At 33.4% G+C, this 15,340-nt stretch overlaps 1 protein-coding gene across 4 annotated transcripts in view; it reads left to right on the top strand.

Moving 5' to 3' along the window:
* ERBB4 (erb-b2 receptor tyrosine kinase 4) overlaps positions 1–15,340 on the top strand; it is a 1,115,448-nt gene that overhangs the window by 803,100 nt on the left and 297,008 nt on the right. For all 4 annotated transcript variants that reach the window (XM_079925304.1, XM_079925305.1, XM_079925303.1 and 1 more), the window contains 6 exons: positions 735–876; positions 4,633–4,746; positions 4,870–4,996; positions 9,807–9,880; positions 10,754–10,844; positions 12,925–13,124. In XM_079925304.1, the coding sequence (XP_079781430.1) occupies positions 735–876; positions 4,633–4,746; positions 4,870–4,996; positions 9,807–9,880; positions 10,754–10,844; positions 12,925–13,124 (748 nt within the window). The remainder of the gene's footprint in view (positions 1–734; positions 877–4,632; positions 4,747–4,869; positions 4,997–9,806; positions 9,881–10,753; positions 10,845–12,924; positions 13,125–15,340) is intronic.

Below are 15,340 nucleotides of genomic sequence, written 5' to 3'. Positions count from 1 at the left end.
ATTGAGGTCTCAATACAAATATATGTCAGCAGAAACAAATTCACTTGAACTGGTGACTTTTAGTAAATGGTATAACATTATGAAAAAGACTATATAGGAAATGGTATCATATTATTTAATTATGGGCTAAGTATAGCTACTTCTTTACATTTTGGCATCGTACCCCCTACATTTACACTTGACTAGTCACCTGCCAGAGACTTTTCTTTAAGTCCAGTTTGAATGACCATCACATTTTCTCACTATACGATGGTGATGAATGGACTTACCATATCACTTAAGGCACTGAACTCTCCAAACCAGCTTTAAGGAAATTCTAGCCTGTACAAATGGAGATTTAGTTGTCACTGCCAGACTCTAAGACTCAACATAAACCCTTTGGATAAGGGTAAGCTTAAATAAGTTTTCACTATTATCTAACTTTAATAATTTAAACCAATTCTCAGTTTAGAAATCAATGGATAGATACCAAGCAATTAGAACATCAATAACTGTAGATGGTATATTTACTGACATTAGAAAAACAGTTTTGTAAAATTGAGAAGTACAAAACAAATGCAAAGTTAAAAAATAAGCCCTTACAACTAGGAGGTTATCAGATTTTCCAGTTTTTATGAAATTGATGTACGCTGAGTAAACAATACAACCTATCACAGAACTGTTGTAGCAGTGTCCCTTTAACAAGTATTATGAAGGTTATTTTTAAAACAAAATTAATCTTTGCTGTGTTGCAGGCCTGCATGAACTTTAATGATAGTGGAGCATGTGTTACTCAGTGTCCGCAAACTTTTGTCTACAATCCAACAACCTTTCAACTGGAGCATAACTTCAATGCAAAATACACCTATGGAGCATTTTGTGTCAAGAAGTGCCCACGTAAGTAACAGGATAAGAAGAGCCAAATCAATTAGCTCATCATTTAAAAGCAGAGGAATTTCATGTAAGTTTATTGAATTTCAAAATTGTGACAATATTGTGAATTACTTGAGAATTGGTACTATTATTATCATTTCACAAATAAGAAAATTAAAATTCAAAAAATTGAAGTGATTGGTTCATAGTCTCAGCAAAGTAGTGGCATGTTTGAAGTTATAGTACAGTGTCATTCATTGACTTCTAAACTCAATATTTTCACTATATGTCAATGGTTTTGCACACGATTTTGTTCCTCAGAAAAGTGATTAGTTAAGTAGCAGCAAGCTATGTAATGAAAGAGATCTGCTCTAATAACAATGCATTTTCACCTAAAATTATTTCTTATTATTTATTTGTTATAGAATGTATAGCATTGTAGTTTTAACATCAAATCCAATGTTAAACAATAACAGTGGATATAAAGGGCATATTAAGGGGCCTTTACCAAATTGACAATTCATCCTGGGGATACACAATGACCGATTTAGCTTTCATCAAGAATAGTATATGTCTCAATACCTGTTCAAGTCAGTTTCTTTGCTTGAAAAGACCAATGAGACAGTTCTTCAATGTTTTACTTACTGGAAGGCTAAAAAAAACCACTACTTTTATCCACATACTCAATTAAAAGAAGACTTTACATTCTACAGCACACAGATACTGTGTTTTTGTTCTTGTTTTGCTTTGTCCACGTGATGAAGTATGAAGTGTAAGGGACGTGGTATTAGAGTGGCTTCGGTTATAGCTTTGCCCACTTATTAGTCGTGTGATTTTAGATAAACTATTTAGTTTTCTATTTCCTCCTCTTTAAAATGTGGATAATCATATGTACCCTCTCTCTTTCCCAGATACATTATAAAGATCAAAGGGATAGGGGATAGGGTTCAGAGCAATAGTATGTAAAAACAAGTCTTTGAAAGCAATGATGATTCCAGCCTTTATTATTAAATATTTTATATTGATTAAAAGAATAATTATGAGTGTGTGTATATATATATATATATATATATTTAACATGGCTGTAACTTACCATTTTAAAATCACAGACACACTAACTCTAGGATAGAAGAGATTTTTCCATCTTAAACAATTTTATATCCAAAGTTATGTTTTTGATCTAACAGCTTCTCATCTGAAGTTACCCTATATTTCCCCGTCTACTGTCTTGCAAAATAGGGGGCTTGAGAGTATTGTAGAATGTGGCTAGATGATGAATTTCTTCGGTTTCTTAGACAAATGTCCTCCTGCTCTACTACTTCATATTATGGTGGTTTGCCCCAAAGATAGTCAAAACCATGCTTTTTTGAAATTTTTGGTGCTTTCCTTTTTATTCAAGCCCTGAGGTTGAGGCCCAAGGCTTGGTCTGGAGTGCAAGACCAGAAAAACCTGAGCTAGGGAATTTTCCTTTTCTTTATTACATCCTTTGTAGTGTCTCATCTGAAGTCTCTCAACTCCTAAGTTATGACAAGGGGCTAAATACTTAGGACTGTTTTTTGAAATTAAATGCCCAGTTACCATAGATATGGTAACTCATAAACTTCCTTTCATGGATTAGTTTAGGTCTATCCAATTACAGATTAATTTAAAGAACTTCATTATTTATCTATGTAAAATTCAAATCTTTGAGGGACCTTGATTTGCTAAACTGTAGCTGTCTTAGAAAAACAAAGATGTTCAGTTTCTAAATACTGGTCTACAGTTCCTAATTCAGAATTCTGAAATTCAAAAACCCTAAACAACAAATATTTTTTGAAACTAATTTGACTGCAAAATCTGAACCTAACCGATAATGAAGATATTTGTAACCTTTTTTAAAAATTTCACTTGGCATAAATTGCTGCAAAAATGTGGAAGTTTTTAAATACGAGGTATCCCTAAAGACCTTGCAGAAAGGATGTTTACACCTGTTGCAGGTTGGGTTCCCCTGAGACAGAGACTATGGTTGTTTAAGAAGTGTTCTCAGAATCAAGACCCATGAGGGAAGGAAATGAAGTGAGATCAGGCTGTGACGGAGTCTCAGCAAAGTGTCTCTTTTGTGGTGGATGCCCTCTAGTGGATATTAACTTGGAATACAAAGATCTTCACACTTTATACCCACTCTCATGGATTCATATATATGCCTCTACCCCAGACTCCCTTCAATCCCAATTCCAGATTTTCCAGTACTTCTTCTCCTAGGGCAAGCCACTGCTCATGAGTTCATATTTATTCTAAACTCCTATTTATTCCCTACAAAGTAAAGGATCATTTGCACTACCCAGAACTATGCCCATTGGTGGGATTTTTCCTTGCCACTATATTTCAAGTCCACTCCTGACTGAGGCTGCAGGGCAGCTGCCATCCATTTTCAGCTGCTTGCACCCACACCCCAAGCTTAGTTTTTGTCTTCCTCTGTCAGCTTGTCATACGTGCTCTCTCTTGGTCCCCATGCAGCCATGGGTATGAGCTTAGTGAAAGGTGCCAGCACAGTGGTGGATGACGTGGGGATTTGGACCACCTGCTTATGCAGTTTACTTGTGCGTCTACCCCTGCTCACATCAATCCCAAATGTACTGCTTCCATCTTACAATGGATTGCTGTTGGACCTGCTCAACATTATGATGGTTTTTAACAAAACCTTGTGTGTGATGGGCAATTCTGGCTACAAGATCAATCCGTGACTCATGGTTAGGTAGTCTCTCTCTGCCAGGACCCAGAAGTATGTCAGGAGTTGTTTATTAAATATTAAATGGTGTATAATTCCTAGAGGTCTCAGCTGGGATTTCCCGGTCGGGACTTGCCATAACTCCACGTGGCATATCTTCCCGCCAGAGATACTTCTAATGTCATAGAGCCTCTTGGGTTTTGTGATCCAAGTAGCAGAATTGCTTGTACCCCAGCCTGGACCTGCATCATGTGCCTTTCCTGCTCTGGGCCCCCTTCAAGGTCAGAAGCCTTCTAGACTACTGAATGTTGGGCCAGAAGCAGTTTTTCCAAACATGGAAGGATGCTGCCTTCAAAACCCAAAGCAGCCTAGCAGGTATTGTGTTTTCCCTTTATCGTGGGAGGCCCTAGATGCAAAAATTTGTCCTTATTTTTGGGAGGGAATGTTCTGGCATATTCCAGACCACTGGATTCCTAAACATTTCGCCATGTCAGGTAATTAGATGGTCCTGGGTTAGTTAATATACCTTTCCTAAAGTACTGCCCTTTCAAATTTCATTTTGTTTCTTCGTGTAAAGCAATGGGACAGTTTCTACGGCACTCCAATGAAAGATGAACACATTTTAAACATTTCTTCTTGGATATGAAGTGCACTCCCTTCATCCAAGGCAGTTTAACTTCAGCTTCATTTGTGCTTCATGTAACTTGAAGTATTTTTAGACTTCAAACTTGCATCATGACATGAAATGAAGTGGAACTACTGAAAAACACAAACTAAATGTCATGCAGTTTCCTAAGTCTGTAAAGGAAATTCACTATCTTGGGGGCAATTCAGAATGTGGAGCAGTAGTCAAGCAAGTACCAGTTGTTGTTAACACACACTGCCCTTGGATTTGAATGTGGTGTTCGTAGATGCTATTTCAGGTGGAGATATTTAGACAGAGTTGTTTTAGGGAAAGAAACATACGTACTATCATTTTCAAATGAAAATAATTTTCAAACCCTAAAATATCTTGTTTTAAAGTCTTTTGCTGAACCTCAACGTTATTGTTAATTTTACCTTTTTTTTATCAGATAACTTCGTGGTCGATTCCAGTTCCTGTGTGCGTGCCTGCCCTAGTTCCAAGATGGAAGTAGAAGAAAATGGGATTAAAATGTGTAAACCTTGTACTGACATTTGCCCAAAAGGTGATGATATTTTTTTTTCATTTTATAATGAAAAAATACTGTTATTTTATAATAAAAATGCAATAATTTATTGACTAAAGAAAAATTTTCTCAGCTCTCTAATTGTGCATCTTGTTTCTACAGCTTGTGATGGCATTGGCACAGGATCATTGATGTCAGCTCAGACCGTGGATTCTAGTAACATTGACAAATTCATAAACTGCACCAAAATCAATGGGAATTTGATCTTCCTAGTCACTGGTATTCATGGGTCAGTATTACATTTTTGTGGAAAATTGTTTTACGAAGTGCAGACAAAGCTTAAGAGATTCTGTAGTTTTGTCTGTTTGATTCCTTTTGACACAGAGTTCCACTACACATTAATGCTTTCCTCCAACAAAGTCAAATGCCAGATTTCACCAGCAGTGATAGTAAAACAAATTTTGGGAGTACATCCAGATTATGAATTTGGTGACAACTTAGATTTAAAAATATCGATTTATATATAAGCTAAGATGTATTTACAGGACATTTTCCTCAAATCCATAGATTTCAGTAAGCTTGGCACATTTGTGGATATGTTTAGGGAAACAGTATCAGTGGACAAAGTGGGAAATTTCATTCAAATTCCTAACCAATTAGTTCAAAACAACATAAATTAATGCATCTCACAGAAAACAAATCAGTAAGTTGAAATTCTGAGCTTTCAGGTATTTTCTTTGCCTTGCTGCATCTTTTTCTGTTTTAGACTTGGGAAGTCAGTGATAAATCTATTAAATGTATTTCATTTTAGCAATAAAAATTGTAACATTTTCTGGGCCCCTTCATTACAGAACCACCTGCTGTTTTTAACTGGGAAAATGACCAAGTTTGCATCCTTTCAACTGTAATGAAAATATCAATATTTTTACTTTATATTTTATCTATTTGTATATATCACTACTTAATTCCTAAATATTAGTGCTATGGGCTACAGATAAAAAATATCACTCACATATTTCAATTCAAAAGATTACTCTAAACATATATCATTTCTAGAAGCAAAACAATTTAACACATTATGAATAAATACGTCAAATAGGAACAATAAGAGAAATAGAACAAAGCGTTTCTTTCCATTCACATAAATTACCGTAGGTCTTAGTACATAAAGCATTTCTTTACTTTAAAATATAGCTTTAATATGGATCTGTGCCAGAAACTGTAATAGTATGTATTCACTTTCTGTTATATTTGGTCTAAGAGGTGTTTCTTGTTGTTTTGTTTTTTAAAATAAGATCCAGATTTTTAACGTCTCTTTGGAAAAAAATGTGCATGTGATTACTCTTAGTTTACATGGCAACAATCTATTGGAGATGGGTGGTACTACCATTTTGAGATGGGACACATTCAGTCGGCTCCACCATGGACAATCTGTATTGAGCTGTGTGGCTTCCATGTCAAACAACTCCAATGTAAAGTTGAGAACTGGGTTAATAATAAATACCTACATCTTCTGGTTGTTGTGGAGATTCAAAATAAAACAAAATATACATTTTTTTAAGTGTTCAGCCCAGTGCCTGGCATACAGTAAACCTTAATAAATGGTATAAAAAAGAAAGAAAAAGGTGGGGGAAGGGAAGGAGTAAAGGAGGGAAAGGGGAGAGAGAGAGAGGTAAAGAGAGAGATTGAAAAGTAACAAAAATAGAAGTTAAAAATTGCTAAACCTCCAAAACAAAAGAAAGTTAAAAAAAAGGAGAAAAAGGCACTTCAAGAGGAAAATCTCAGTGACTATATCTAGTATATAGCACAGCATACAGTGCAACAGATAATATCTCATAGACTACTGGAAACCAAATAAAGACAAAGTTATTTTCATGGCAATCCTTACTTTACGATGTCATACTTCCTAGTTCAGACGATTATTATTTGTCCTTAATTATAACACTTAAATTTAACATTATAATTAATATTATTGTGTCTTAAGCATAATATATAAGGCATTTTCCAGGACAAATATATATGTGAAATAAGATATGTTCCTCACTCCTAGTCTCATGCCAACATGAAACATATTCTGAAGCCTTTCCCTTTCATTTTAGGAAAGTATTAATATAAAGTTAATTGAGTAGGTCTCAGACACTTATGTGTAGGCATATGTGTATTCATGTATGTAATATGTGTGTGCATATGGACAAAGAGAGAGATTTTAAAGATGAATAACATGAGGTATTATTAACAAAGCTTTCAGTAAATTAACAAAATTTTTTACTTCACTTAATTTCCATTACCCTATATCTTCTACTATCTAGTTTTTAATAGGATGTATGGTTTGATTAAAATAGCTAGAGTATTTCTTTAAACTAATAGAAGTGAAAAACCCATAATTAAGTAAGAGTGTACTTTTCAAAAACAAATTTCTGCAAAAAATAAATTTACTGTGAAGTTGTCAACTAAAATGTTAACATATAAAAGAGCTCAATGTTCAGTTTATAGCACGATACCACCATTGCTAGAAATAAACTAGGCATTCTTATTTCCTTATTTAGAATGGGAACTGCAGACAAAATTCAGCGTTCAGGGTTATCATAGGATCCCCTTTTGTGTCTTGTCATGTCTAATAATGTCCCTGTGAATATGCTTAGAGCAATAAAATGCTCACCAAATAAGCATGTTCATGCTGTGTCACAGTGTGACACAAACAAGAAAGTACTTAGATGATCGACTGTAATGATGATAGACAATGGGAAACAGATAATGAGCTTGGTGAAAAAAATAACGTGATTTCTATGGAATTGTGAAAATATGTTTCTCTCTCTTTATCCTGAGCTTTATTTTGGATCACCCAACACAATAACAGGGTGGACATAATGTTTTTTTTCATGGTCCTGAATTTAGCTAGGAAACTTCTCAATTTTAAAATCTATGGATTTCAAGTGGCTGTAGGGTGGAACGCCCTAGGGGTACTTTTAAGTTGGTAAGTGGGATTCTGTCAATTTATTTTATGAGAGTCCTGAATCTCTAAAATTAAGTATATAAAATTTCTGTGGTCCGCTGGGCTTCATGTGAACAGTCCAGAATTCATTTCATTCCTGGCAACCTGGAAGTGTTCTCAGTAAAGGTTTGGACTGACCCCATTATTGTGTGCTTGACCTGAACTTTGAGTGTTTCTCAGTAAAGCAGGAATATTTGATTATATGGCTAGAGCTATTCTAGACACTGCTTTTCATCAAAGAACAAATGTTGAAAGTTCATTCTACTACTGCAGAGCTGATATTTCATGTGCATGCAGACATCTTTGCACATTAGAAAATGATAGCAACCAGAATTTTCCCGCATGATGAACCTAATTTTGTGGCTCCATTTTCACTGAAAGCATAGATATTCATTCTATATATCTTCAGTTACAAATAGAGCAAGTTTGCTAGAATATTAATTTAGACTTTAAGCTTTTGAAAGATATTCATGTCACATTAAGGAAAATCTTAATTGTTTACGTGTGAATTATTGGGACACTCATTTATAGTGTTTCCAAGCCTTCTATAACACACCATGTTAAACTAGTAGCACAATGTATTGATTAAACATCTTAGTTTTTCTCAGTTTGAAGCAGTAATTTCATTAAGCAAGACTTTTTTTTTTCTTTTAAAAGATATGGGATGGTTCACAGTATAGAAAATATGCAGATGAATCAAGCAGAGAGAGCCAGTAAAAGGTGGTTCCAGAGATCAAGTTTGCTGAACTAATAGAGAATGTTTTCAAGGCTCTAATGCCAGGATGAATAAATGCTGGTGGATTCAGAATCAGATTCTTAGAAGAAAGGCCATATGCTTATCTGTTTGTCAGGGGATTGTGGAGCACATTGACTGATAGCCTCCAATGGATCATGTATCCTAGTGTTTATTCCCCATGTGAAAAAGAAGGTTCTCAGAGACTGGTAAAACAACAGATATCCAGTACAAGGATAAAATTCAGTTGATTGCTAAAGGTGGATACAAACTGCTAAAAGAGCCTAATTCCTTGTTTTTAGAACGTTTGATCTCTCTTGGAGAAATGACCAGTGAATGGAATTTAATTTTTCTCTGAAGAGTATATATTAATATAAGGTTTCTACTTGCCCAGAATAGCACAGAGCACCTTTTAAAGTAATAAAACCTAGAAAAACTACTAAATATTACTTAAGAAAATCTGAAAATATTGCTTGAATTACTGAGAAATGTTTAATATTATGTTTATATTTGGCTTAATATTCAAGAATGTAATTATTTTGTATGGGCAGGTTGTTATAAATGAAAAATATTTTCCTAAGATGAAAACTTCTGAAAAATTCCATTAAATATTTAATTTTAAAGGTATTTTATATTAATTTTTGTAAAGACAGGGCATTTATGTATCAATAACATTAATTACAAAAAATATATTTATGCATTAGGAGATTGTATTTTTAAAAATCCCCAAAATTTACAACACATTTTGAGTATTGTTAAATTTGTGGTAAATTTTATTTTCAAATGTTAGTATGATTCATATAGAGGGAAGCAAATAGTTCCTGTCATATGAAAGTGAACATAAATAAACAGATAGGAACAAGATTGCCCTGATAGATAAATGTGAAAATACAGAAAAATAAAAAAGTTTACTTCCTGTATTTGTTTTCACCTTTCTTATGAAATTACAGGTTCTGTTAGCAATTTAGTATGCTTTGAGGAACCCAAAAGGCAATTATTCTCACCATAACATAATTTATTTGCAGTGTATATTTTTCCAATTGAGAATAAACTTTTAAAGGCAAAATAAAGTGGTTAATGAATGGAATTGCTATATTTGGAGGTTTATTCAGGATAGTCAAATTGAACCGTTCCTCTGGATCTAGAATAGCCTTCAATGAAGAACTCATAATCTGTGTCATCAAAATTTCCTGAAAGTACCTTTTAATCCCCTTCCACATCTAGCATAGAAAATCTGGATAAAACACTGCTAACCTTCCTATTGCTAATTAAAATTCAATTGGAATGAAATATTTTTTGTCACATTTCTCATATTTTCACCCCTTTATCTAATTTTAAGTTCGGCTTCATTTTTTTTTTTTTTTTTTTCCCTAGGGACCCTTACAATGCAATTGAAGCCATAGACCCAGAGAAACTGAACGTGTTTCGGACAGTCCGAGAGATAACAGGTAATTTTTAAAGTGAGTTTATTGTGCTATGAACTATGTGAATTTTAGTCTTTTGTTAAAAATATTACGTAGTATTGGAATTTTCAAAGCAAATTCTAGTTTTGAAAACACGTATTATTTTAAATGATGGGTGTCTTAGTTACTTAGCATCTGTGCACATTTTGAAATCTGTGGAATTAAAAAAAAATCCTTGAAATTTTGATGTTACTGTTTTTGCAAATGTCAGTGGATCTTTGAATCAATGTGTTTCTATTTACTTTTCACAAGTACTATTGAGGATGGGTAGCAGGTAGGATTCATTTAGCACATGTTTATTGAGGACCTGATATGTTCAGAGCTGTCATAGTAGATGATATGGGGCCCATAGACATGAATCAGACATGGGTTTGCTATCAAAGAATGTAAAATCAAATAAGGAGGCTTAGTTATATACATAAATGTCTTAAAATGCAAGACAGCTGATGTTGTAATTGTACAGATAAGGTGGCAAAAGATTTCAGAGAAATTAAACTCTTTGTCTAGTTAGACTAAATAATTTTTCCATTTAGAAGAATAAATCAAATTAAGAATCATTTAAATCTTTCTTTTTTCATTTAAATCTTTAAACCATACACTTATATGATTCTGTATGTATATATTCTTGGTGTTCATTATTTTGACATTCATCATCTATTGAGTATTGTAGCCCAGAAACTTTGGGTAAGACACTGAATATTGGAAGAAGAAATATGATACAGAATGGTTCAAAAATAGGAATATTTGCTGCCTTTTCCTTACCTCCCATTTTCATCATATTTTAAGAATAATTGGTATTAAACACTGTTGCTGAGACAATGATATTCTGAATTATTTTACTGCCCTTATCTTTTGTAGGTTTCTTGAACATACAATCATGGCCCCCAAACATGACTGACTTCAGTGTTTTTTCTAACCTGGTGACCATTGGTGGAAGAGTACTCTATAGGTAGGTGTATATATTCAAAGTTATAGGTCTCTGAATCATGTGTACATTATGTCATAGCCATCAGACTCATTGATTTACTGATTCTAGAAATATTGGTTTTCCACTTTAAATTTTAAAGGAAAACTCAATGAAAAATACCCCTGATTGTGCTTTAAAGTATACAACTTGATTTATCAACTGCCTGTCACTTAAAGTAATTTTAGTGTTTGGCAGTTGTGGAGTACATGATGTGAACCATAAAACTGAACCTTCATTTTGATCATATGTTATCATAATTAAAAGATAGACTTGAATGACTTTGTAATGACTTCGGTGTATGGGATACAAATGCTGTTTTTCCAGGAGGTTCTCGTTTTGTCTCTGGAGCTATCATTTGAACAAAGCATCACGGCGCTGATAATTTAGAATTTGGTCCACTATGCTACATGCAGTGCTGGTTAATAATGGACAGATAATCAGGGCTCAGAAGGATACTGTTCTAAAGTTCTAATGTCAATATTTTTATTCACATAAAAAAAATATATGTTTTAATATTTATTAAGCCACTGTTTTTATTTTACTTCAGATTTCATCTGCACAAAATTATTGTTTATGAACTGTTAAAAGTCTGTTTATATAAGGAGACCTTGATAATTTTTCTACTTAAATCCAAAAGATGCCTAAAGTCAATACTATCATTAAATATTCTATAATAATGGTTCACAGGAAGTCCATTGAATTTTGCTATTAAAACAGGTATATCTGTAAGAACTTCTAAAATGTAAAGGGGAAAAGTGCTTAATAAAAAAGGATAGTTGAGAGATATAATCTATTCAAGTGCTATATGGAACCAATTGAATAAAGTGTTATAAATCTAAGTCAAGGCATTATTATGCTCACGTTGTAATCAACAACTAAGGATGGTTATGATGGGAACAAAGATTTGAGAGAGCGAATTACATCCCACTTGGTTACACACACACATTATATATCTGTATATTAGAGTTCTCCATGCATGTGTATATATAAAACATGAAAAAGAATCTGAGTACTAAAAGCAAAGCAAATTTAGAGGACAGCTTTGATTTCCAAAATATAAAATAATGTTCATAAGTTGATTGAAATGTGGGAAACACATTTAGTCTTTAGAAAATGGACAAAGAATTTAATTACAAAGTGGACTATGTTGAGAAAACAACATCCTTGAAATGATAATTTGTTTCTACAGTGTAGTTGTTATTTAACTTTTAGAGATGCTTTCTCACTTGTCCAAGCCTTCTGAGTATTTTTTTTTTAGTTTAATTTTATTCTTCTCTTTAATTTTTAACATCTCCTATCCTTATACATTTTTCAAGTATTACAATTAACGCTTTGGTTTCTGAGGTATAAATTAAAGCTAAATACCTATGGTCATTCTCTGAGATATTTACCTTCTGAAAGTGTGTCTAAATCGATTAAGTAGTTAGAGTTGAATTAATGTCTTACTTTGGGTAGATGAACAGTCACCCCATAAACATTTATTTAATTATTTAGTCTTAATACAGGATTTAATTCTTGAGGAACTTAAGATTCAGGGGTTAGGAGGGAAGGCAGTGAGCAGATACGTCAGTGGTACATATATAGACAGAAACAGAGATATCATTGATATTCATAATTATAAAAGATGGGCTTTTTGGGGGGGTTCAAGTGATTACTTTTAAAACAGTCAGCATATAGCATGTAAAGAAATAGTATTTGTGGGCTTCCCTGGTGGCACAGTGGTTGAGAGTCCGCCTGCTAATGCAGGGGACACGGGTTCGTGACCCGGTCCGGGAGGATCCCACATGCCGCGGAGCGGCTGGGCCCGTGAGCCATGGCCGCTGGGCCTGCGCTTCCGGAGCCTGTGCTCTGCGACGGGAGAGGCCACAGCAGTGAGAGGCCCGTGTACCGAAAAAAAAAAAAGTAGTATTTGTATCTCAGGTTTATTAATTCAATCTTTTTTGCACTCTATTAACATTCTTTTTGGAGTAAGATATGACATCCTTATTTTACTTCAAGAATGCATGTCATGGCCAGAAAACAATTAGTACTGTTCCATTTTTTTCCTCTCCCCTCTCTTTAGTGGCCTTTCCTTGCTTATCCTCAAGCAACAGGGCATCACTTCTCTGCAATTCCAATCCCTGAAGGAAATCAGTGCAGGAAACATCTATATCACTGACAACAGCAACCTGTGTTATTATCATACCATTAACTGGACAACGCTCTTCAGCACAATCAACCAGAGAATAGTGATCCGGGACAACAGGAAAGCTGAAAACTGTAGTAAGTACATTACCCAAACCTTAAAAATCTAGAAACTTTAAACATTTTTTTTCTCATTCTACATTGGACCAAACAGTTAAACATAGTGGTGGGTCAGAATTGTTGTCGTCTTTTTCTCAACCCTTAAAAAAGGTTGGTATAAAATAATCAAATGGGTAACTTTTTATAATACATTGCATGTTTTTATAATGTATTTCATGTTCTCAAATCTCGCCTAATCATAAGAACCCTCCTGTGGAGATTTAGATTCAATAGGTGTAAGTGGAGCCTGGGAATCTAAATGTTTAATAAGCATCCTGGGTAATTCCTTGGATCCAATCAATTTATGGAAATCCACTCTATTAAATTTTCTGTTTATTTTTTGCTTCAGAGAATTTGATAACATAGAATAACAAAGTATTTGCCATTTAGGAGTGGTGAAAAAAAAAAAAAGACATGTTCTTCTGAAATGTGTAAAAATGCTGTTCCAGTAGTTTGCTAAACTTCATTTTATAAATGTGTTTTTGTAGGCATGGAGTGATCTCTTTTTTCATGTATTTTACTACTTTTTAATCCATTCCATCACTTCTTTGTTACACAGAAGCAAATAATGTTTTCATGAGTATATAACTAAGTCATTCCCGTCTTATACTTTGATACTCCAATGATTAATACCTAATTCTTCCCTGTTTTTCTCCTGGGTATTACTTTATTCTGCATCCTATAAGTGCTACTACTATGCATATAGTAGTGACTTACTTTTAATAAATACAAAATAAAATGACTTAGAATTCAAAGAATCTGTTTACAAATGTATATTCTTGTTGTGGTCATGATAAGTCAGTCCTTTTAAAAGTCACATTTCTTAAGAAACATTTTGCTCTTAGGAAGTCTTCTTGCTTCTTTAATCTCACCATCGGAACAATCACAAGGGTATACATACATAATGATTAAGTTCATTAAGTATGTGAATGAATAGTATAGGACTTCTTAAAAAATGTAAACTCTTAAGAGGCCAACATGATTTAAATTTACCAAGTAGTCCATGAACTAATTAATTTATACCCCACCTTGTACCAGAAAGGGTTTAAGGCAGCTCAGGCTAGCAATTTTTATAAAATATAACTTATAATTTGTGAGGAATTCACATTTTAGCTCTTTTGGATCCTGAAAAGTATTTTCCAGAGAAAAGAGACCTATTGCAACATGAGATTCGTGTTTTGAGTGAACTTAAGTTCTTATATATTCTTCTGTTCCTCATAGAATCAAGAAATATAAAATATTGTTATATATCAAAATATGCATGTCCACATTGAATGAGATTTATCCTTTCATTGAGCCTAGATTGTTTCCTTGGTTTTATACATTTCTGAAACCTGGCAGAAAGCTTGCTTTTTTTTTTTTTCTACTTAAGCTTCTTATCCCACAATACTATATTTGTGTTTGTACATGCCCCAGACAAAGTAGATTATTCATGGAAGTAAAATAGAAACTTTCTCAACACTAACTTATAAATATTTCCCTAAGTTAGGGTTATACTCTCCTCTTCTTTCACTTCAAAAAATGAAACAAAATGAAAATAAAACAATAGTACCTCTACCTTTTAAAGGTAAGATTTAGGTATGAAGACAAAAAAAAAAAACAAAAAAAAAAAACTAAGAAACAATAAAAGAATGAGAGAAAAACATTCTTTTTCTTTAACTCATTTAATCATTTCACAAATCCCTTCTTTTACCTTTTGTAAACCTGAATAAAAAGCAAATGGGAAAAGAAAATGTGGAAAGAAATTAAATGTGAAAAAGCAAGATAGGAAAAATTTATGTAATTATTCCATATCTCTTTAAGACTTCTAAAATTTTGAAAAAAACAAAAGACGATAAATAATATTAATAAATTAAAAATCTAACATTTTCTTCAACTTTCAGTGTTAGGTCTCTTGGAGGTTTATCCACTTTTCAAACCATGAACATATTTTATAGTTGACTTTACAGTTTCAGGAAGAAATGAAGCAATTAGAAGAAAGCAGTTTTGTGGTGCTATAATTTAATATTAAGCATATAATTTTTCATTTTTAACATCTTAGAGTAAACAATTTTTGCATGAAATCCATTTATCAAAATTTGGGTTTTGGTCTCATAGTACATTGGATCCTGCATTTTCAGAAATGTAATTATCCTATAAACTTGACTTCAGATGTGCTGCTGATGTTTACACTGAACCTACAATGGCCGCCCACA

This window comes from Stenella coeruleoalba (genome assembly GCF_951394435.1).
Source record: "Stenella coeruleoalba genome assembly, chromosome: 6".
Taxonomy (NCBI): Eukaryota; Metazoa; Chordata; class Mammalia; order Artiodactyla; family Delphinidae; genus Stenella; species Stenella coeruleoalba.
Note: the sequence above shows the minus strand (reverse complement) of the source record. Positions and strands in the feature narration are given on the sequence as shown.